The sequence below is a fragment of the Hyla sarda genome, chromosome 1 (assembly GCF_029499605.1).
Source record: "Hyla sarda isolate aHylSar1 chromosome 1, aHylSar1.hap1, whole genome shotgun sequence".
In the NCBI taxonomy this organism is placed as follows: Eukaryota; Metazoa; Chordata; class Amphibia; order Anura; family Hylidae; genus Hyla; species Hyla sarda.
The window spans coordinates 167833111-167854487 of record NC_079189.1 but is presented as its reverse complement, the minus strand read 5'-3'; the positions used below and the strand labels follow the sequence as shown (position 1 = coordinate 167854487).

The 21377-nt window shown below is 40.8% G+C and overlaps 1 protein-coding gene across 2 annotated transcripts in view; it reads left to right on the top strand.

Annotated features, from left to right (window-relative positions):
* Positions 1 to 20232, top strand: part of INTU (inturned planar cell polarity protein) — a 77554-nt gene extending 57322 nt beyond the window's left edge. For both annotated transcript variants that reach the window (XM_056563714.1, XM_056563705.1), the window contains exons 9-16: positions 7203 to 7256; positions 7580 to 7642; positions 9536 to 9754; positions 11576 to 12079; positions 12239 to 12339; positions 16066 to 16255; positions 18512 to 18657; positions 19797 to 20232. In XM_056563714.1, the coding sequence (XP_056419689.1) occupies positions 7203 to 7256; positions 7580 to 7642; positions 9536 to 9754; positions 11576 to 12079; positions 12239 to 12339; positions 16066 to 16255; positions 18512 to 18657; positions 19797 to 19908 (1389 nt within the window). In that variant the 3' untranslated portion in view covers positions 19909 to 20232. The remainder of the gene's footprint in view (positions 1 to 7202; positions 7257 to 7579; positions 7643 to 9535; positions 9755 to 11575; positions 12080 to 12238; positions 12340 to 16065; positions 16256 to 18511; positions 18658 to 19796) is intronic.
* Positions 20233 to 21377: the final 1145 nt, after the last annotated feature.

The window sequence follows — 21377 nt, the reverse complement described above, 5'->3', positions numbered from 1 at the left end:
AATTGAGGAAGCGTGGTCATGACATCACGAGGGGGCGTGGCCAACCCACGCAGCATGAAAACAGCGTTCAGAACATTTAGTTCCGAACGCTGGCCAGCGGAGTACCCCTTTAAGGAGTGCATGCAGTGGCTAGTAACGACCAGAAATGGTCCAAAGAAAGACAATTGGTGAGCAAGCAACAGGGTATCCGGTACATAAAGCTGATTAAGGCAATTGGGATCCATGGAGGCCCCTCCTGACAATGTAGAATACTAATAAGTATTTGCTCTTGATGCCAGATACCAAAGAACAGTATCCGAGGTCTTGTGGAGTCCATGCCTCAATGGATCAGAGCTGTTTGGTACCCTTTAAGCTGTAAGAGGAGGAAGTTTTAAATATATGTAAATAAATCCTACAAATAATATAATGAAGGCATGGGATTACTGCCTCCATCTCCAGAGGGAAAGCCATCTCCAAAATTGACCCCGAGCCCATCTCTTTATCCATATCCTCTTCTTTGTCTTTGTTAGTATGGCTGAAAAAAAATGACATACTGTCTAGTCTTCAACTTTAGCAATTTAAAATGGCAGCCACTAATCCATATCTAGTAAAATATTATAAATGAATAACTGATGCAGGTGCTAGGATGGAGTGCTGTGAGATTTGGGGACATCACTGACTACTCATCCACCCTGTGTACTAATCTCTGCTGGCTCTCTATTACTGATGGATCATTGTCATATGTTTTTTAATGGATCTTCCTATCTAGACATTTATGGCAGGTCCACAAGATTTGCCATAAATGTCTTTTGTTTGAAAAACCGAAACAGACAAGCTTAGTTCTGAGTTCTTCATGCAGTTTGCGTAACTCTCATTGATGTAAATGGGAATTGCGTAAACTACATAATCCCATACATAATAACTAGACTGCTTATTTTATAATCTGTGTGTTCAGTATCATCAGGTGTCTGTGACGTAGTATAAAGCTCACAGTCAGGTGTCACTTACTTGAGTACATTTGCTTATATTTGGTTGGAGTGGCTGTGATTTTAGGTAAAATTCTATTTTGTTGTTTTGTATTTTTTTGGCTCCTCTTATGGACTTTGGTTTCATAGTCTCCCACACCACCGCATCCTGCTGTGTAAATTCACAATTCTCAATCTTGTTGCTAAGAAGCTGTGCTCAGTGTAATGATGCAGAGCCTTGAGGATTCAGCCCCAATGAGCGCTGAAGAATCCTCTTGTTAATGAAGTAGCAGACTTGACAGGGTAGGATCAGTCCTGACTGTGAACTGGTCTATCTCTCTTGTTGAAGATGAAACAGGGATGCCAAAGTATGATATCATTTCCATTTTTTACAGAGCCACCTTTCTTTAGATCTAAATCTGCTGCACGGTCATGCCAGATTGCGCTGATTGTGCTTTCTTACACAGCGGAATGTGCTTGGCATGTTCTCCTGCCGTCTGGCAGTTTGATGTGCTTCTGCTTCTTCTGTATGGCGCACAGATCGGCTGAAGCCACAAGTGTAACCCCAGACCCAGATTGCTTTCAGTCTCTTGGAAGTTTAAGATCTTAATTAAAGTTGAGGGGTGGTCGTGCTGGATGATGCTGGAAGGATTCCATCCAATTTTGGCTCTTTTGGAGGCGAGGTTTAATCTGCTTTACTTTTAGCTGGCATAATAAATAGAGTTGTGTAGTTTTGTATTGAAGGATAAAGTGCATTTTGGGCTCTATCCAGTCACAGAAAGTATCCACTTACAACAAACGGGCCCCAATCTATTCTCTGCCACAAAAGGGAAAAATACTTGGCATTGAAGTTGTTGCTCTGTGCTCAACCTACCAATTCATCAGGACAGAGGTGCCATTGAGGTGCCCTTTTGGATAAATTATGATCATTAAATATTTCTTTCATATTTAACACTAGCCCTCAGGTATAATCACATATTAGTTTAGTTTGGTTATATGTCTCATAAAGACTAAATGCTAATGACCTCTATGAATTTTGTTCTTCATATTAACAAGAGATGCTCCTTTTAAGGCCCCATTCACATCACATTATGAGATTATGTTGCAGGTATATACCTTGAAATAACTTTAAAACAGGTATTCTACCTTATACCACAACAGTACTTACATCTTTGTGAGACACACCAAACTTAGTATCCCAGATCCACTGCAGTATATGTTTTAAATGCCTTTTTAAAGGTATTTCAATGTATGCCAGTGACCTAGTCCCAAGACATGATGTGAAGGAGTCCTAATTTGGGAGCCTTTACTAACATGTGGAAAATGTTGGCATGCTGTCTACCCCATCAATCCTAATCTTGAGATAACTTCATTCTTGCCTTATGCTTAATGCTATAGTTAAAATGTACAGTCAATAATTTGCCAATCAAGCAGCCAAAATGTAGACAACATCTGGTGAGGGAAGTCAGAATGGGCAGGTCTAACTTATAAGCTACTATAACAAGTCACAATCTAAATCCATATACCCTAGTAAGGCACATGGATGTCATAATGGTGGACCCTTCACTTGGTAACATCAGATGAAGCACCAACTCTACATTGTGGCGTATTACACTTCTCACGTTGCCCATGTGGTTTTTAGACCAGTCTTTGGCTGTCATTGCATCCAAGACAAAAACTGGGATTGTTGCTATAGAGGGATAGACCTCCACTCCAGCCTCCGTTTCAGTCTTCCATTGACCTCAAGCCATTGTTTTCAAAGGCAGTTGTGGTGCAGAGGAATACCTGTAGCTGGGCATCTAGCTCGTAGTCCAATGTCATACAAATGCCTTCTTATGAGATACGAAACACAGAACAATGCTGAAATCTCAGCCTATGTGTATAGTAATCTCCGATAGCGCTAAACCATGGTCTCCCAGTTCAAGGATTCTTTCCCTTTCAGTTTGGCACATACAGGAGTTATCGAAGAATCACACAGTACTGACTTTAACCGATTTCTAAGATCTCATGTGGCTGAAAATCTTTACTTTCGATTTGGCTTTATACATTGAAGCCCACTCCACGTGCCACAGATTTGGAGCTAGGTGCTTGTGTGGTGTATTACATATCGTACCTTGGTAGGGGTCCCCAAAGTCAGAGTTCCTAGGAACCTCAGGTCTATTCCTCCCCTAGTCACCCCTTGAATAGTTAATATATTATTCAGGTAAATGTATATAAAAAGTGTACTTACATTGCGCTAGCGTCGCAGGACCTGTGGGTCACGTGACGATGTTTTAGTCTCTATGGTAGGTAAAAAGGACCTTTGGAGGTTCATGGGACATGTGATACCCACAATGCCTTGTAAAGCTGATTGACAGACAGTGTGGACCAATCCTAAAACGGCCAGCCCCTGCCCATATAAGGAGCTGCGGCCATTATTCGCTCTCTTGGGTTGCTGTCACTGGATGTGTTAGGACCTCCGCAACTTTCAACAACAATTACTAGGCCAAAGCCTTGCGGCCTCAGCTGAATCAGTTAGTGAGTTCTTCTAAATTTCACCGCAAATATCGGCAAGGACCCTGGACCTAAACATAACCCTAAATCCAGCGGATCTGCGCATACTAAATCCCTACAAGCTGAGGAACTTACTCAAGTCCCAGCCATACGTCAATCTAAGCTGAGCTGTTCATATACTCTGGTACAAAGACTGTTGCTTATGTTTGCATGTTACAGAAAATCTTCAGTAAAGTTTACGCAAGTTTTCAGCAAAGCTCTGGTTGTGGACAATACTTTATTCTGCATCTACCTATCGCTCTTGGGAAGGGTGGCGAAAGGCCAAGCCATACAGCATTTAACCCTCACCCTGGCGTCATGACTGACAAGAGTTAACTATAACCGTGATATACCTCACAGCAACACCCCAACTGCCATACACCCCCCCAAGGCGTTACCACAATTGTAAATGTTATCATTTGCAGATCCTAGTGACGCCAGCTACTTTCTCATTGTATATAACCTTACGGCTTCTCCTTCTTGGTGTTCAGCAATTTCAGTGTTGAGGAGTGCATTTTAAACGTCTGCCTTTAACGCTGCAGGTTTTAATAGTTAAAGAACACGTTCTGCCCTGCTACATGCGCATATATAGTAATAACTGCAATATGGTTTGTTGCGGAGTAAAGATGTATGGTTGTATAAAGAACGCACTCCACATTAATAGGTGACAGGCATGACTGAATAGCTGTTACTGTCTCGCTCTGTGTAGTGAGAGGTATGTAACCATCTATACTTATGGTGACTATAAAGCGTATGTAAGCTGTTTTTATCATTGCCATAGACACTTTAATGTACATTTAAGTAAAAGTTCTTGTGTGGGGGTTTAGTCCCAGTGACTGAAATGGAAAGTAATAACTTTCCAAGAAATGAGAGATTGCTCCGTCCTAATTCTCTAAATATTAAGGCCTTGACATCACCTTCAGGGCAGAGGATAATGGGGGAGATTTATTAAAACCTGTCCAGAGGGAAAGTTGCTCAGTTGCCCCTAGCAACCAATCAGATTGCTTCTTTCATTTTTCACAGGCCTTTTCAAAAATGAAAGAAGCGATCTGATTGGTTGCTATGGGCAACTCAGCAACTTTTCCTCTGGACAGGTTTTGATAAATCTCCCTCAGTGTTTCTAGGAGACACCAGAGCAGTTAATCTTTTTTTATTATTAATCTGACCCAAGCTATGTGTAGAATTTCCTTATTTCACTTCTTGGAAGTTGTAATGGAGTTGTGTTGTACGATAGTGAAGGGAGTCATATTTCCCCCAAATAATCTACCAATATAGAGCCCAGGCACAGTATTTATATAACCGTGTCAGATCTATAGAACATGCGGCCTATGTGGTATGGAAGTCCCTCAAGTTACAATATTGGTTCCAGAACGACCATTGTATGTTGAAACCATTGTATGCTGAGACCATAACTCTATGGAAACCTGGTAATTGGTTCTGAAGCCACCAAAATAACATCCAAAAATAGGAACAAAGTGAGGATTAAAGATAAATAAGTAGATAACTAATACAGATAAAGCAAATCCTTACATATAAAAGTAAGAAAGATCTGCTGGGAGCTGTAAATCACGGTCTGTTTCAGTGTTTTCCAACCAGGGTGCCTCCAGCTGTTGCAAAACAACAACTCCTAGCATGCCCGGACAGCCTTTGGCTGTCCGGGCATGCTTGAAGTTGTAGTTTTGCAACAGCTGGAGGCACCCTTGTTGGGAAACACTGGTCTATGTAGAGGACAAGAGCTTCTTCAGGGTCCTGTACAGTACACCAAATGTCATAAAAAAAATAGTAAAATAAAAAAGTAAAATGGAGCCGCCGTTACTTGGTGTCCAAAGGAGCAACTTACATGGCATAGGTTTAAAATTAATACAGAACATGTAATACCTCCCTGTACTGTAGGGGGCGCTACCAGACAGGAATTCAGTGCATGCACTTTAGGAATACAGGGGTATTACCAGTGAATGTCCATTCTGATTGGTCGGCTCTTCAGCCATTGACATGTTTTGCAGATTCTATAGCATTGTATGTTGAGTCTGGTTTCAAGTTACAATGGTCCAGAAAAGACCATTGTATGTTGAAACGATGGTATGTTGAGGCCATTGTAAGTTGAGGGATCACTGTATATGTTACCTGTATGTCCATGTCTTCCAGAAAAGCAAGATGCTCATCTGGTTTGGCTCAGGACAGGTGTTCATTGCCATATTGTCTGACTCAGATACTATACACCTAACATAGAATGAATTACCTTTGACTTGGATAAACCCTGAGCCACTGATACCCTTATTATTCCCACCCCTAAAACATAGCTTTTATTAAGCACATATAAAATGTATTTATGGTGAATACAGAACTCTAAAACCACAGTCTCAGCTGGTGTGTCTGTCACTATTCACTTAGTATCACTTTTGTCACTCATAGTGCTCAACTCTATAGTACATATACACCAGTGGTCTGCAGTACCACAGTGTTAACACCACCAGAGACTGACCTAAAAGCAGAGACTATGCCCCCTCTACATGTTTCACTGCCACCGCTTGCCCGTTCCTCCTGAGGACGCTGCGGTGGCAGTGAAACATGTAGAGGGGGCATAGTCTCTGCTTTTAAGTCGGTCTCTGGTGGTGTTAACTAACACTGTGGTACTGCAGACCACTGGTGTATATGTACTATAGAGTTGAGCACTATGAGTGACAAAAGTGATACAAAGTGAATAGTGACAGACACACCAGCTGAGACTGTGGTTTTAGAGTTTTGTATTCACCATAAATACATTTTATATGTGCTTAAAGGGTACCTCTCATCAAATAAACGTTTGATATATTTTAGATGAATGAATGTTGAATAACTTTCCAATAGCATGTTAATGAAAAATATGCTTCTTTCTATTGTATTTTTCCCGATCAGTCCTGGCATCAAGCATTTCTGACTCATGCTGGAGTCCTAAACACTCAGAGCTGCCAGCCTGCTTTGTTCACAGCCAAACAGGCTGGCAGCTCTGAGTGTTCTCCTTTGTGAACAAAGCAGACTGGCAGCTCGTAGTGTTTAGGACTCCAGCATGAGTCTGAAATGCTTGCTGCCAGGACTGGTAGGGAGACCCCTAGTGGTCATTTCTTCAAAGTGAAAAATTAAATAGAAAGAAGCATACTTTTTAATAACATGCAATTGTGAAGTTATTCTGCATACATTAATCTATAATATATCAAAAGTTTTTTTGATGAGAGGTACCCTTTAATAAAAGCAATATTTTAGGGGTGGGAATAATAAGGGTATCAGTGGCTCAGGGTTTATCCCTGAGTCAAAGGTAATTAATTGTCGTTTTGACCCTGACCCATCTTGGGGTAATCTTTTTGTGTAACATAGAATTAAAACATCTTGCATAAGGAAAAATATAATTTTACTCTTTTAGGTTTTTCCTTGTGATTTTTTTTTGCTACAGTATATGCACCAAAGGGGACCCAAGCTTCTAATGGTTCCAGTCTCCTCAGGCTGAAGCTGACTAGACATTTAATGAATAGCATACTTCTATATCCCTGTAGGGGCGCAGGGTACTGGGGAAGGTGTGACCCTGAACAAGGCAAAGGGTCATGTGTTTAGTTTTTTTCTTTTTTTACTTTATGTGCACCATATGTGTAATGCCAATATTTTTTATATCAGCCAGTCATATTGGTTATCATACAGTTGTTTTTCTTAAGCCGATGCACCAGGTTCACTGTATGTTGTTTGTTAATATTTCAGACAGAGATTGATACAGTACTGAGTGATCTGGAGGCCCTTGACTTTGCAGAACTGGTAAGTGCTTTACGTTGTGGAAGTAATTGACATAAGAAGCTACAATATACCAATGTGATTAACCAAATTAAGCTGACATCTACTTTGCATGACCTTTTTATTTTTATTTATTTTGTAAATGACTTTTAAATTACATTTTGTGCTGAGGACAGCAGAAATGTCAATGTGATGAAATAATTTACTGACTTGTAGTAAATTTACCACACACTGGATGTTTGCTTGTACGATTTCAGGTAGACAGTTGCTAACACTTCCATTGAAGCACCTAATTGCTCTATGTATGGTCAGCTTTTGTTTTTAATGAATGTTTTCTACCATTACAGTCTGAAGACTACTATGAGATGAGACGGTTGTACATGATTCTAGGGACCTGTCTGTTTTACAAGGTAAATTATTTGTTTCCCAGCATGCTTTGAGTCACTGCATGGTACAGCAGTGTATAGTGGTGGCACGTAGTTGCCCTTTTTTCTTTTTTTAATAGTGCCTCAAACTTAAAGAGAATGTGTCATCAGAAAATGACCTATTGTTTAAATCAATGTTTTACTTTATTAGATTTAATAAGAATATTTGGAGATGTTTCTTTTTCTCTTCTAACTTTACTATCTATATTCTAAATTGATCCTGACATTTTCCAGTTAAAATAGCTGAGACTTCTTTTTCTGTGTGATATAAGGAGAAGACTGCTGGAAAGTGATCTGTACAGTATTAAAATGAATGGTGATACCAGTATATAGAAAAGACAATAGCAGCTTAGCCACCCCCTTCCTGTAGAATGACCTTTGCATAAAGCAAGATTACAAACATGTCCCGTACAAAGAATAGGGTCTGGAAATGTCCATTGTGTCTTTGTCCATAGGGCTTACAGTAAAGCATCTCATTAAATGTTGTTAAAAACGGCAAGATGGCTGCCCCCATAATGTGCTTAAATAAAGTTACAATTAGAAAATAGAACTAGATTAGAAATACAGATCAGGTTTCAGTATCTTGCTCTAATCAGTAGTAAAAAAAAATAAAATAAAAAAAAATGAAAATCTGTCAGCAGTATCACTGGCACTAAAGCTGTCACACAGGCTTGTAGTGCGGGTGATGCTGATCAAAACGATACTCACGGCATCCAAATTCGCCCAGCTGTTCCACCACAATTAGTCTTTTTATTTTTATGAAAAGAAGGGGCATGTGCGGAGCTCTGAACTGAGCTAGGAGCACGCTTACGTAATCTTCACTGGGCAAGCGCTCCGCCCGGCTCATCAATATTCATAACCCCTCCCTGCTCTTGCGCCCCCTGTTAGTGTACAGCACATGCGCTGCTTCCTGGGTACTCCTGGAGACGGCGCATTGAACCGTACACTAACACGGGTGCAAGAGCAGGGAGGGAAGTGGCACCCGGCGAAGATTACCTCCGTGTGCCCCTAGCTCGGTTCAGAGCTTTGCCCATGCCCCAAGGCCCTCATTTGCATAAAAAGAAAAAGGCGAATTGCGGCGGAACGGCTGGGCGAATCTGGACGCCGTGAGTATCGTTTTGATCAGCATCACCTGTACTACAAGTCTGTGTGACGGCTTTAGTGCGAGTGATACTGATGACAGATTTCCTTTCAGCATTGGTATGGAGCTACGGTGACTTGTGATGCAGCTGCCTAGCAGTCCTGCTATGCTGATAGTCAAGGTAATCTATTGATGTGCCTATCAGGTAGATGACAGAGCCACCATCACCTACCTGGCTGACACATTAGTAGGTTACTAACAGATTGCAAGCATCCCATAGTAAGCTACTGCTTAAAGGAAATGTACAACCTCTGGTATTGCTGAGTAGAGGACAATATTGTGTAATTAATGCTACCGCTAGTATCTTGATGTGCTGTGTCGTTGTCCGAGAAATTAACTATTTGATGCACAGGGAGTTGTGTTACTGTATCTCTAGGAGCACCCCTGTGCCCAGAACCCTCGGATCACCTCCTGTAGCCATGCCTGACCTAGAAGAATAGTAGAAGGCACATAGAAACATTAAGTGCCAGTGCTGAACATGTTTTAACTGGAAGTACACTTTTAAAGGGAGCTTATTCAGTGTGTAGGGCAGCATGAGTAACTATGTCCCTGCTCCTAGATTGTCATAATACAACAAATCCTTGTATCATTAGGCAGAGAATTACGGATGAGCTGTAATCGGACCAAGTATTGCAACTGAAAGAGGGATGGTATCACATAGTATTAATGTGGAGTTAACTTTTTTTTTTTTTTTTTTTTCAGTTTAATGAGTTGGGTTTTTTAATTTCTTTTTTTAGGGTTATCTGTTGTCCAATCACTTGCCTAAGGAAGATCTGATTGATGTTGCCCTTTACTGTCGACACTATTACTTATTATCATTAGCATCAGAGCGGATTGGGCAGCTTGTGGTATGGAGAGAAGTGTATCCCCACGATCATCTGGAAAAGTATGGCTCACTCAGCAGGGATAAATACAACCAGCCTGAGGCAAGGTACTTCCTTCTCATCGTAGGCCTGGTAAGCATTGCTCCAGATTTGAATGAATCTAAACAATCCCTCCTTTGTTGTTACTCATTTTGCTCAGTATATGTCTTTAAAGTTAAATTTCTATCATTGATGGTTTCAGAAATGTATATGGTATCATTCTATTCTTGCTGTAATATAGGTCTGCTGCCCATATATTGATTTTGGTGAGTTAGTATTGAGTAGTGATGAGCGGCATTGCTTATATTCGAATTCATGATATTTCACGAATACATTGACGCATATTCGTCTTATATTCGCGTATTCGTTATATTCGCATATTTGCGTATTCGAGGAAGGAAACAGTGAGGGGGTGGGCAACTTTACTATTGGTTGCTAGGGATGTTGTTGATAACCTCTGACTAGTGTATTTGCATCATTCTAATTGGCCCACAAGTGAAAAGAAGGAATATGGGAATATTCACATATGCGAATATAAAAAAAGTGAATATTTGGAATCTCGAATATATAGCAAATATATTCGCGATAAAAATTCGAAAATGCGAATATTCGCGCCCAACACTAGTAATGAGGTGGGTTTACACAGCAGCCAGCCAGAAGAGACGGAGATGCAGTGTAAAGCATTGTGTAAGGAAAGGGCAAGCAGAGTGAACCTCTGATGATATATGAGTCAGACCTCAAATTACCTATAATTCCCATTAGATGATGAACCTAAATAATATATAACCTTTAACGCGTACCTGTAGTTTTAGGTACATTTTTAAGATTAGTTGCCCTTTGTATACATGAAGGAGCACTATTCGGGCAATTTGATGTATGACATTCAGGAAGGGCCTGGGTATGTTCTTGTGGTATAACATTGTATATATATAGGAGAAGGATTTTCTCTTTATTATGGGACAGTTGGCATCTTGACCATAGGGGCTTTTGCCTTCTTCCAGGTAAACACTGTAGTATAGTGGTCTTCAACCTGCGGACCTCCAGATGTTGCAAAACTACAACTCCCAGCATGCCCGGACAGCCAACGGCTGTCCGGGCATGCTGGGAGTTGTAGTTTTGCAACATCTGGAGGTCCGCAGGTTGAAGACCACTGCTGTAGGATGGAATTGTGAACTTGATGGCCCTGTTTTTTATTGCTGGATCTCAGAATCTGACAACAGACTGCCACTGAAAACGCATAACCGCATATTTGAGTAAAAAGTGTGTACTTAGGTGTCATGTGAAAAATCTTAACAAAGGTGGGCTTATGCTTTTATTCTAGGGGTAAATGTTCTTTGTTTTGCCAGCTATACCACCAGCCTCCTCCATCTAAATTCTCCTGTATGAGAAACCATGTGCATGAAGAGATTTTTAATATATAATATAGCCAAATGTAACTGTGGGGCAGCACAACCAGAAAAAAGGTGAAACAGGTGATGGGTGCCAGCAGTCTGTTGTCCCAGGTGACGGGTCAAAGGTAGATAGTAAATTTCAAAAATTCCGCAGCACACCAAAAATAGATGCAAAAGTGGTGGATTTATTAGCCTGACTGCATAGCGACGTTTTGGCTGCCCGCTTGCAGCCTTTCTCAAGCTCAAGGGCTTGAGAAAGCTGCAAGCGGGCAGCCGAAACGTCGCTATGCCGTCAGGCTAATAAATCCACCACTTTTGCATCTATTTTTGGTGTGCTGCGGAATTTTTGAAATTTACTTATTATTATTATTATTATTAATAATTATTATTAATTATTTATTATGATTATTTATTAATGATTATAATTATTATTAATTATTATTATTATTATTATTATTATTATATATATATATATATATATATATATATATATATATATATTTTTTTTTTTATACTTTTGCAGAAGCACTTTATGCTGTGCTCACTACTGGAAGCTGGCGGCTGTGCATCTAAAGCAGTTGGAAATCCAGGACCCGACTACATATATGTGGATCAGCTGAAAGCATGTCTACTTCAACTGGAAATGCTGGACACAAGTATAGAAGAAAGGTTGAACGCTTCTCCAAACCCTTGTTTATCATGTGCCGATTGGTTCCTGCCTTCTGCTAGGGACAAATTCCACAACGTTGTCAGTTCTGTCATGATGAACAAACTTCAGACGCCCAAGAAAGCCAATCAGTCATTGAGTAAGAAGGGTCTGATTCCTGACACCCAGACTTCTCTAAAGACTCGTAGACCAAGTCCCACTCGGAGTAGTGGAGGATCTGATAATGGTAGTGATTGTCTAGGGGAAAACACTGGTGTTGGATCTCACTCCACTCCAGACCTGACCCGTAAATTTGGAAGAAGAGAATCACAAGGCTCGGGGGGATCAGAAGGAAGTGGAGGGAGTGGGGGTGTTCTCAAGGTATGTATTTATTGTAATGTAGTTAATGGTGCAACAAACTATCCTTTTTTGGTTGTTCTTATCAAAGTTCTTTTACAGTACTTTGTTACTGACATTGAAATATGCAAGAGTGTGGCTACTTATATTTTACAGTTGTATTTTTTTAATTTTTTTTTTCAGATCAGCAAAAAAAAATACACTCTTCCAAATCCTTTTAATTTGGGAAGCTTGAGAAAGAACCTTTCAGAGAGGCAGACAGAAGATCTGTATAACACTGTGAAGTAAGTGACTCCTTTAAATGGGTACTCCACTGGAAAACGTGTGTTTTTTTTTTTTTTTTTTTTTTTTTAATCAGTTATGCCAGAAAGTTAAACAGATTTGTAAAATACTTCTATTTAAAAATCTTAATCCTTCCAGTACTTAACAGCTGCTATATGCTCCACAGGAAGTTCTTTTCTTTTTGAATTTCTTTTCTGTCTGACCACAGTGCTCTCTGCTGACACCTCTCCATTTTAGGAACTGTCCAGAGTAGGAGCAAATCCCCGTAGCAAACCTACCCTGCTCTGGACAGTTCCTAAAATGGACAGAGGTGTCAGCAGAGAGCACTGTGGTCAGACAGAAAAGAAATTCACAAAGAAAAGAACTTCCTGTGGAGCATATAGCAGTTGATAAGTACTGGAAGGATTAAGATTTTTTTAAATAGAAGTAATTTACAAGTCTCTTAAACTTTCTGGCACCAGTTTATTTAACCCCCTTAACAACTGACGTAAATTTACGTTCAGGTGCTGCGGTACTTAGCGCACCAAGACGTATACTTACGTCCTATACATGACCACGAGCATCAGAGCAATGCTCAGATCATGCGCGGCTGGTCCCGGCTGCTGATCGCAACCAGGGACCCGCCGGTAATGGCCAACATCCGCGTTCGCGCGGATGTCCGCCATTAACCCCTCAGATGACGTGATCAATACAAATCACGTCATCTGCGGCAGTGCGGTCAGAAATATGGATGATCGGATCACCTGCAGCGCCACCACCGCGACGAGCCCGTCATCCAGAACTGTGCACAGAGGTCCCCTCACCTGCTTTTGCCACCTTCCACGGGTCTGAGATCGAGCAGACCAGAGCAGAAGATGACGGATAACACTGATCAGTGCTATGTTCTATGCATAGCACTGAACAGTATTAGAAATCAAAGGATTGCTATAGATAGTACCCTATGGGGACTATTAAAGTGTGAAAATAAAAGTAAAAAACCTCCATAAAGTGTAAAAAATAAATAAATAAATTTATTAATTCATATTTGCTATTGCCACGTGCGTAAATGTCTGAACTATTAAAATATAATGTTATTGATCCTGTACAAAGAACGGCGGGAAAGTAAAAAAAAAAAAAAGGGCAAAATTGCTGTTTTTTTTGTCACATTTTATTCCCAAAAAATGTATAAGTTTTATATACACAAATGTGGTATCAATAAAAAGTACAGATCATGGCGCACAAAATGAGCCCTCATACCGCCGCTTATATGGAAAAATCTAAAAGTTATAGGTTGTCAAAATAGGAAAATTTTAAACATAATAATTTATTTATTTTTTACCGCAAAATAATATACAAGGATGTAATCATGGGTATCATTTTAATCATAATGACTCACAGAATAAAGAACACATGTCATTTGTACTGTAAATTGTACGGCGTGAAAACGAAACCTTCCAAAATTTGCAAAATTGCGGTTTTCTTTTTAATTTCCCCACACAAATAGTATTTTTTGGGTTGCGCCATACATTTTATGGTAAAATGAGTGATGTCATTATACAAGAAAACTGGTCGTGCAAAAAATAAGCCCTCATTCTAGTCTGTGGATGAAAATATAAAAGAGTAACGATTTTAAGAAGACGAGGAGGGAAAAACGAAAATGCAAAAATAAAATTGGCCTGGTCTTTAAGGGGGTTAAAAAAAAAATGTTTTCCAGTTGGAAAATGGTGATAAGAATTGTCAAAATAACATATATTAAAACGTTACATTCTGTTGATAAATAGCAGATTGCTCTAGCTAGAAGAATGCCTGACATAGGCCAAACCTACCTCCATGTTTTACAACAGGAAGATAGCGAATTAGTGAGAAGCTCTGATCTAGAGAACTTGTGAACCCGTTATGTCAGTGTTTTCCAAACAGTGTGTCTCTAGCTGTTGCAAAACTACAACTCCCAGCATGCCCGGACAGCCTTTGGCTGTCCAGGCATGCTGGGAGTTGTAGTTTTGCAACAGCTAGAGACACACTGTATGGAAAACACTACACTATGTTTATTACTTATAGGGGAAAACATAGTGACGGGGTTTCCTTTAAAATGTTATATTATTAAAGGGGTATTCCAGGCCAAAACTTCTTTTTTTTATATATATATATATATATATATATATATATATATATATCAACTGGCTCCGGAAAGTTAAACAGATTTGTAAATTACTTCTATTAAAAAATCTTGATCCTTCCAATAGTTATTAGATTCTGAAGTTGAGTTGCTGTTTTCTGTCTAACTGCTCTAATTGTAATTTACAAATCTGTTTAACTTTCCGGAGCCAGTTGATATGTATAAAAAAAGGTTGTGCCTGGAATACTCCTTTAACCCCTTAAGGATGCAGGACGTAAATGTACGTCCTGGTGCGGTGGTACTTAACGCACCAGGACGTACATTTACGTCCTAAGCATAACCGCGGGCATCGGAGCGATGCCCGTGTCATGCGCGGCTGATCCCGGCTGCTGATCGCAGCCAGGGACCCGCCGGCAATGGCCGACGCCCGCGATCTCGCGGGCGTCCGCCATTAACCCCTCAGGTGCCGGGATCAATACAGATCCCGGCATCTGCGGCAGTGCACGATTTGAATGAATGATCGCCCGCAGCGCTGCTGCGGGGATCCGATCATTCATAACGCCGCACGGAGGTCCCCTCTCCTTCCTCTGTGCGGCTCCCGGCGTCTCCTGCTCTGGTCTGTGATCGAGCAGACCAGAGCAGAAGATGACCAATAATACTGATCTGTTCTATGTCCTATACATAGAACAGATCAGTATTAGCAATCATGGTATTGCTATGAACAGTCCCCTATGGGGACTATTCAAGTGTAAAAAAAAAAAGTAAAAAAATGTAAAAGTAAAAGTAAAAAAAAAGTGAAAAATCCCCTCCCCCAATAAAAAAATTAAACGTCCGTTTTTTCTATAGACATATTTGGTATCGCCGCGTGCGTAAATGTCCGAACTAATAAAATAAAATGTTAATGATCCCGTACGGTTAACGGCGTGAACGAAAAAAAAAAAATAAGTCCAAAATTCCTACTTTTTTAATACATTTTATTAAAAAAAAAATTATAAATGTATTAAAAGTTTTTTATATGCAAATGTGGTATCAAAAAAAAGTACAGATCATGGCACAAAAAATGAGCCCCCATACCGCCGCTTATACGGAAAAATAAAAAAGTTATAGGTCATCAAAATAAAGGGATTATAAACGTACTAATTTGGTTAAAAAGTTTGTGATTTTTTTTAAGCACAACAATAATATAAAAGTATGTAATAATGGGTATCATTTTAATCGCATTGACCCTCAGAATAAAGAACACACGTCATTTTTACCATAAATTGTACGGCGTGAAAACGAAACCTTCCAAATTGCGTTTTTTTGCGTTTTAATTTCCCCACAAAAATAGTGTTTTTTGGTTGCGCCATACATTTTATGATATAATGAGTTATGTCATTACAAAGGACAACTGGTCGCGCAAAAAACAAGCCCTCATACTAGTCTGTGGATGAAAATATAAAAGAGTTATGATTTTTAGAAGGCGAGGAGGAAAAAATGAAAACGTAAAAATTAAATTGTCTGAGTCCTTAAGGCCAAAATGGGCTGAGTGCTTAAGGGGTTAACCACATATAATTATGTGATGCGTATTTTTTTGCATTGAAAGGAAATCATTGGCTCTGCATAATAACCTTTTTTTCTTTATTTTTTCTAGATTAACATCAGGGTCAGAGAATACACTTTTTCATTACATATACCTAGAAACTGTGCAAGGAGTCTTTATCTGTCCAACACACAAAGAGGTGGAGGACCTCAGCGGCGCCATTCACCCACTGCTGATCAAGAACTTTCATCGATGCTGCCTGTCCATACGCTCTTTGTTTCAGCAAACTCTCACGGAAGAGGTATAGTTCTCTTCAACTATAGGTGGCATTACATATGCTTCAAATATCGGTAAATGACCGTTAGTTAAAGGGGTTTCCCCATTTGTGCACATTATCCCCTGCAACAAGTGGAAAGCCCTTAGAAAATGAATGGCATGGTAGCCGTATGTGTGACCAGCTTTGTTCATTCAGGAGTGCAATTTTACTGTTTTCTGGGAATCAGTGGGGGGTTCCAGCAGTCTTGCTCCCACCGGTCTGCAAGTAATTCGGATCAGCAATTAAAGGGGTACTCCGCCTCTAGACATTTTATACCCTATCCAAAGGATTGGGGATAAGATGTCTGATTGCTGGTTTTCCCGCTGATGGGACCCCCGAGATCTCCCTGCAGCACCCGGTTGTGGTGCCTGAGGCTTGTGACGTCACGGCCACGGCGCTGCATCGCTAGTCATCAGGCACGGAGTGAAGTTCGGATGACTTGGGTGCCGCAGCAGAGATCGCGGGGGTCCCCCTTTAATGGCTTATCCTATAGATAGGTCATCAATAGCCTGGAAAACCCTCTAGGAATCTTAGTATGAATCTTTACCTACTTATTCAAAGCTATATTTTGTCATTTCACTTCGCCAAATTGCTCACATAGGCCTGAAAATAGGTAACAGGGTTATTCTGGGCACAGGAGATACTGTGGTGTAGTGTAGACATCATCCCTTTTATGATTGCTCTGCTAATGATCTAAAACTAACATCTTCTTTCATCTGAACCTCTTACTCCCATCTCCAAGACTGCTCGTGCCTCACCAGTTCTCTAGAATGAGATACCCCAAATCCTCAGACTTAAACCCAACAGCCACACTTTTAATGCTTCAAAGAGGGCTAGAACATTCCCTGACTGGTCTCCCCTACTATCACTTTTTGCCCCTTTTGAGACCTCTGGTATGTTAGTCAGGCCAGGCATAATAGTACAGAAGCCGTGTCCAGTTGTGAGACCAATGAAGAGGAATGAAACACAAGTTTGTTGACCGTGTTTTTACTGTTAGGAAAAGTGGGAGCAGATCTGTCTGTGCCACTCTTACTATGGCAAAGTCTGGTTTACAGAAGGCAAATGTCCATTTCATGGCTGTCTTTGTTCCAGAGGAGAGATATTGGAGTTAGAGAGTTATAATGCTGACTTGTACAATAGTGTCACCTTCATCTTATAAATGACCCAAGGCTTGAAAATAAGGCCAGGGGTTGGCTGCATTGTCACATACTCAATGTTTTTTTATCCCGGTTTCGGTTTCATTCATGCAGGCTGTAAACGGATTAAAAACTGTTTAAAAAAAATCCCATTCATGTCAATGGTATTTTTTTACAATCCGTTTAAATCCGTTTGTACCCGTCTGCACTCATTTCCATTTTTTTGGACGGCAGAAGAAACGGCACATGCAGTATTTTTTCTTCTGTCAAAAAAAAACAGAAGCAAAAACGGATACAGTAAATTTAACATTGAAGTCTATGAAAAATGGATGAGCCTTTAATGCCATCCATTTGCATCCTTCTTTCAGGCCGTTTTTTTTTATCCGTTTTTACTTCTGAGCATGCTTTTTTTTGGGGGGGGGGGGGGGGTGTATTAACTGAACAAGAACGGATCCAAACGGATAATATCCATTTGCATCCGTTATTGTCCGTTTTTTTGAAAAAAAATTTTTAGTCCGTTTATTTTTTTGACGGGAGAAGAATGGGACGGGTCTAGACGGCTGTGTGAACGCAGCCTAAATCGCATGTCCTTAAGGGATAAATATGGAGGGGGGGGGGTTAATTTCTCGCTTCAGACAGCAGAAAAGCTATAATTGTGGCAGCCATTTTATGACTTGGACCAGATTACACAGTGATTTAAGAAAATACAGTGTTGGCCATTGAGAAGATTCGGTTTTCTATATTAATAAAAATGGTTTCATTGTCTGTTGATGGAATTTAAATAACAATTTTTATTATTTTTTCCAAGAAAATGGTACAAATGATTGGTTCAAGTCATACAACAATATAAAATAACAACTAAAATAAAAGCAGTCCTATACAAACATGCCTTAGTCACTTACATGATAGACAGATGGCCGAATAGAATGTCACCTTGTTACCCAACAGTGTTTGAGACGCAGGGCAGTCATATTGTATCATTGGCCTGTTTACTTATCTAGATATAAGCTGGTATGAGTACCAGACTGTGTTAATCCAACCAAATCTGTCTTTCTATGTGTTTGAACAAATGCTGTAATAATATTGCTCCTATTTAAACCTGCAGAGACACAGCAATTCCAAGGCGGATGTGTGCAAGGACTTTACCGGGCTCGGGCCTGTTAAAGAACATGGGGTTTTGTTTGAATGTTCTCCTGAGAACTGGACTGACCAGAAGAAATCGCCTCCCAAAATGTCTTACTGGGTAATTGGGTAAGAAACTGCATCTTATTCCTTCTCATTGTGTCTTGGTAAAATGATGTGATAGATGGCTTTTACCTTCAGACCTACCGTATTTTTCGCCCTATAGGACGCACCGGCGTATAAGACGCACCCAATTTTTAGGGGCAAAATCTAAAAAAATAAAGATTTTGAACCCAATAGTGGTCTTCAACCTGCGGACTTCCAGATGTTGCAAAACAACAACTCCCAGCATGCCCGGACAGCCGTTGGCTGTCCGGGCATGCTGGAAGTTGTAGTTTTGCCACATCTGGAGGTCCGCAGATGGAAGACCACTGCATAGGAGGTAATACTCACGTGTCCCTGCCGCTCCGGACCCGTCACCGCTGCCCTGGATATCGCTCCATCGCTGTCGCCGTGTCCCCGTCACTCTGGAACGTCTCTGCTGTCGGCCGGGTATCCTCGCTCTCCGTTGCCGCCATCACGTTGTTACGCACGCCGACGCACGTACGCGACGACGTGATGACGAGGAAGGAGAACGCCGGCCATACAGGGGATCCCTGAACGGAGAAGACACAGAGGAGGCAGGTAAGGCCCCCCCCCCTGGTGTCCTGTAAGCACTAACCCGGCTATTCAGTCGGGCTGTTCGGGACCGCCGCGGTGAAATCGCGGCGGTCCCAAACAGCCCGACTGAACAGCCGGGTTAGTGTCACTTTCCCTTCAGACGCGGCGGTCAGCTTTGATCGCCGCGTCTGAAGGGTTAATAAAGGGCATCACCGCGATCGTTGATGTCCTGTATTAGCCGCGGGTCCCGGCCGTTGATGGCCGCAGGGACCGCCGCGATAGGGGTGTATTCGCCGTAAAAGACGCACCGACTTTTTCCCCCCAGTGCGTCTTATACGGCGAAAAATACGGTAAATGCTGAGCCATAAATTCACACCTATACGATTTGGACTATAGATGAGCAGAGGCGGTCTTGTTAAATGTAACTATGAACAGTAAAATGCAGCCGGTTGCTATGTACACTGGGAAGAGGGCAAAGTATGTATTTTAATAAAGTGCGGTGTTAGTGATGCAGTACAGAACAATGGGCCTGTATACATGGTAAATCACTTATGTGGATCTCACGCTGTATTGAATCATCCAGGCTGACTGCTGCCTCTTTCTTCCAGGAGACTCTTTCTGCAGCCTCAGCCTCAGGAGTTCTATGTCTGCTTTCACGACTCCGTCACGGAGGTTGCCGTGGAGCTGGCCTTCAAGCTGTCCTTTGGGATGCCACTTTAGTGCTGGCGACAAGCAGGACTTATATTCATCAACCACATTGTCTTGATAAAGTCCATGCCGTTTGCCTTACACATGCACTTGTGACAGATTTTTACGGGTGTTTCCTGTAGATTTACAGAATTCTTTTTATAGATGAGCTGTATGTTGACGTTTTGCTTCTTTTAAAGAAAATATTTATTTTGAAATATTTTTTGTAATGATATTTTATACGGTTGCTATATGTATTGCATATTTGTTACTGTCTAAACATACTGACGAGTAATGTTAATTTTCTACTTGATATCGTCAAAAGATAAACAAGTTTGCACTTAAATGCTGCTTCTACATGGAATCTGAGTGAGTTGCTTATCTGGTCTGGTTACATAATGCACATAAGACTTCTAGATGAATCCCCATAGTAGTTTGACAGATAGGCAGCAAATAAAGTATATGTATCGGCAACTACACATGGATTCACCAGAGATTGCCATGTAATTGTTCTAGGCCACCCCTTCTTATTTACTATTAACATTGTTTTCTATGCTTAGTGCATTCTACTTTATTCATACATTATTCATACTTTATTCATACATATGAATGCAACATTTCTGTGTCATCAAGTATAATCAGGTGATATTCGTCTCATTTTAAGTCCATACATTTTCTGGATTATTTGGACAGATGTCCTGAAAAAGAACCTTTAAAACATACATGTCGTTTCAAAAGATTGTTTTAGGAAACCTGCATGCTTATGTTAAATTAACCCTTCAGAGTGATAACAAGTGCTCTCACTGCTGTTATTGAGCACAAAACTATTTCTCATTCTCTACATTAAAGGGGGCAGGACCAGACCTGGGCTGTTTGCCAGTAGTACACGTGCAGAGCTTGCTTTACCTTACTTCTCTGGCGAATGAAGGCACACATTCCTCTCTGCTATGCCATGACATAGTGCTGAAGAAAGTGCACTGGACTGAACAGGCTGGGTTTTCATTGTGCTGTGTAAGCATAAGGGAAAGAAACAGCAGCAGCAGGATCACAGCATGGAAAGGGTTTACTCTAAGTACTAAGTTGCTTGAAAGGGAGTGGAAAATCCCACCAAGGCCCTTCTTCCTGAGTACTTTGTTTGGCAGGGTGGTTGTTTCAAACTTCTACCGTTTATGAATTGGAGGCCATTGTGCTCTTGGGGACTTTTAGTGCAATAGATTTTTTTTAGGGTCTGTGGCCTTACACAATCCTGCCTTTTATGCTCTACGGGCAGTTCTTTCCGCCTTATGGCTTGGTTTTTGCTCTGATAAGCATTGTCAGCTGTGAGACCTTATATAGACAGGGCTGTGTCTTTTCAAATCATATCCAATCAACTGAATTTACCCTAGGTGGACACCTCAAAGATGATAAAAAGAAATAGGAGGTCCCCATAGCTAAATTTCAAGTGTCATAGCAAAGAGCACAGAGGTGTCATAGTAAAGGTCAGAATGATGGGAGTAGTGCTG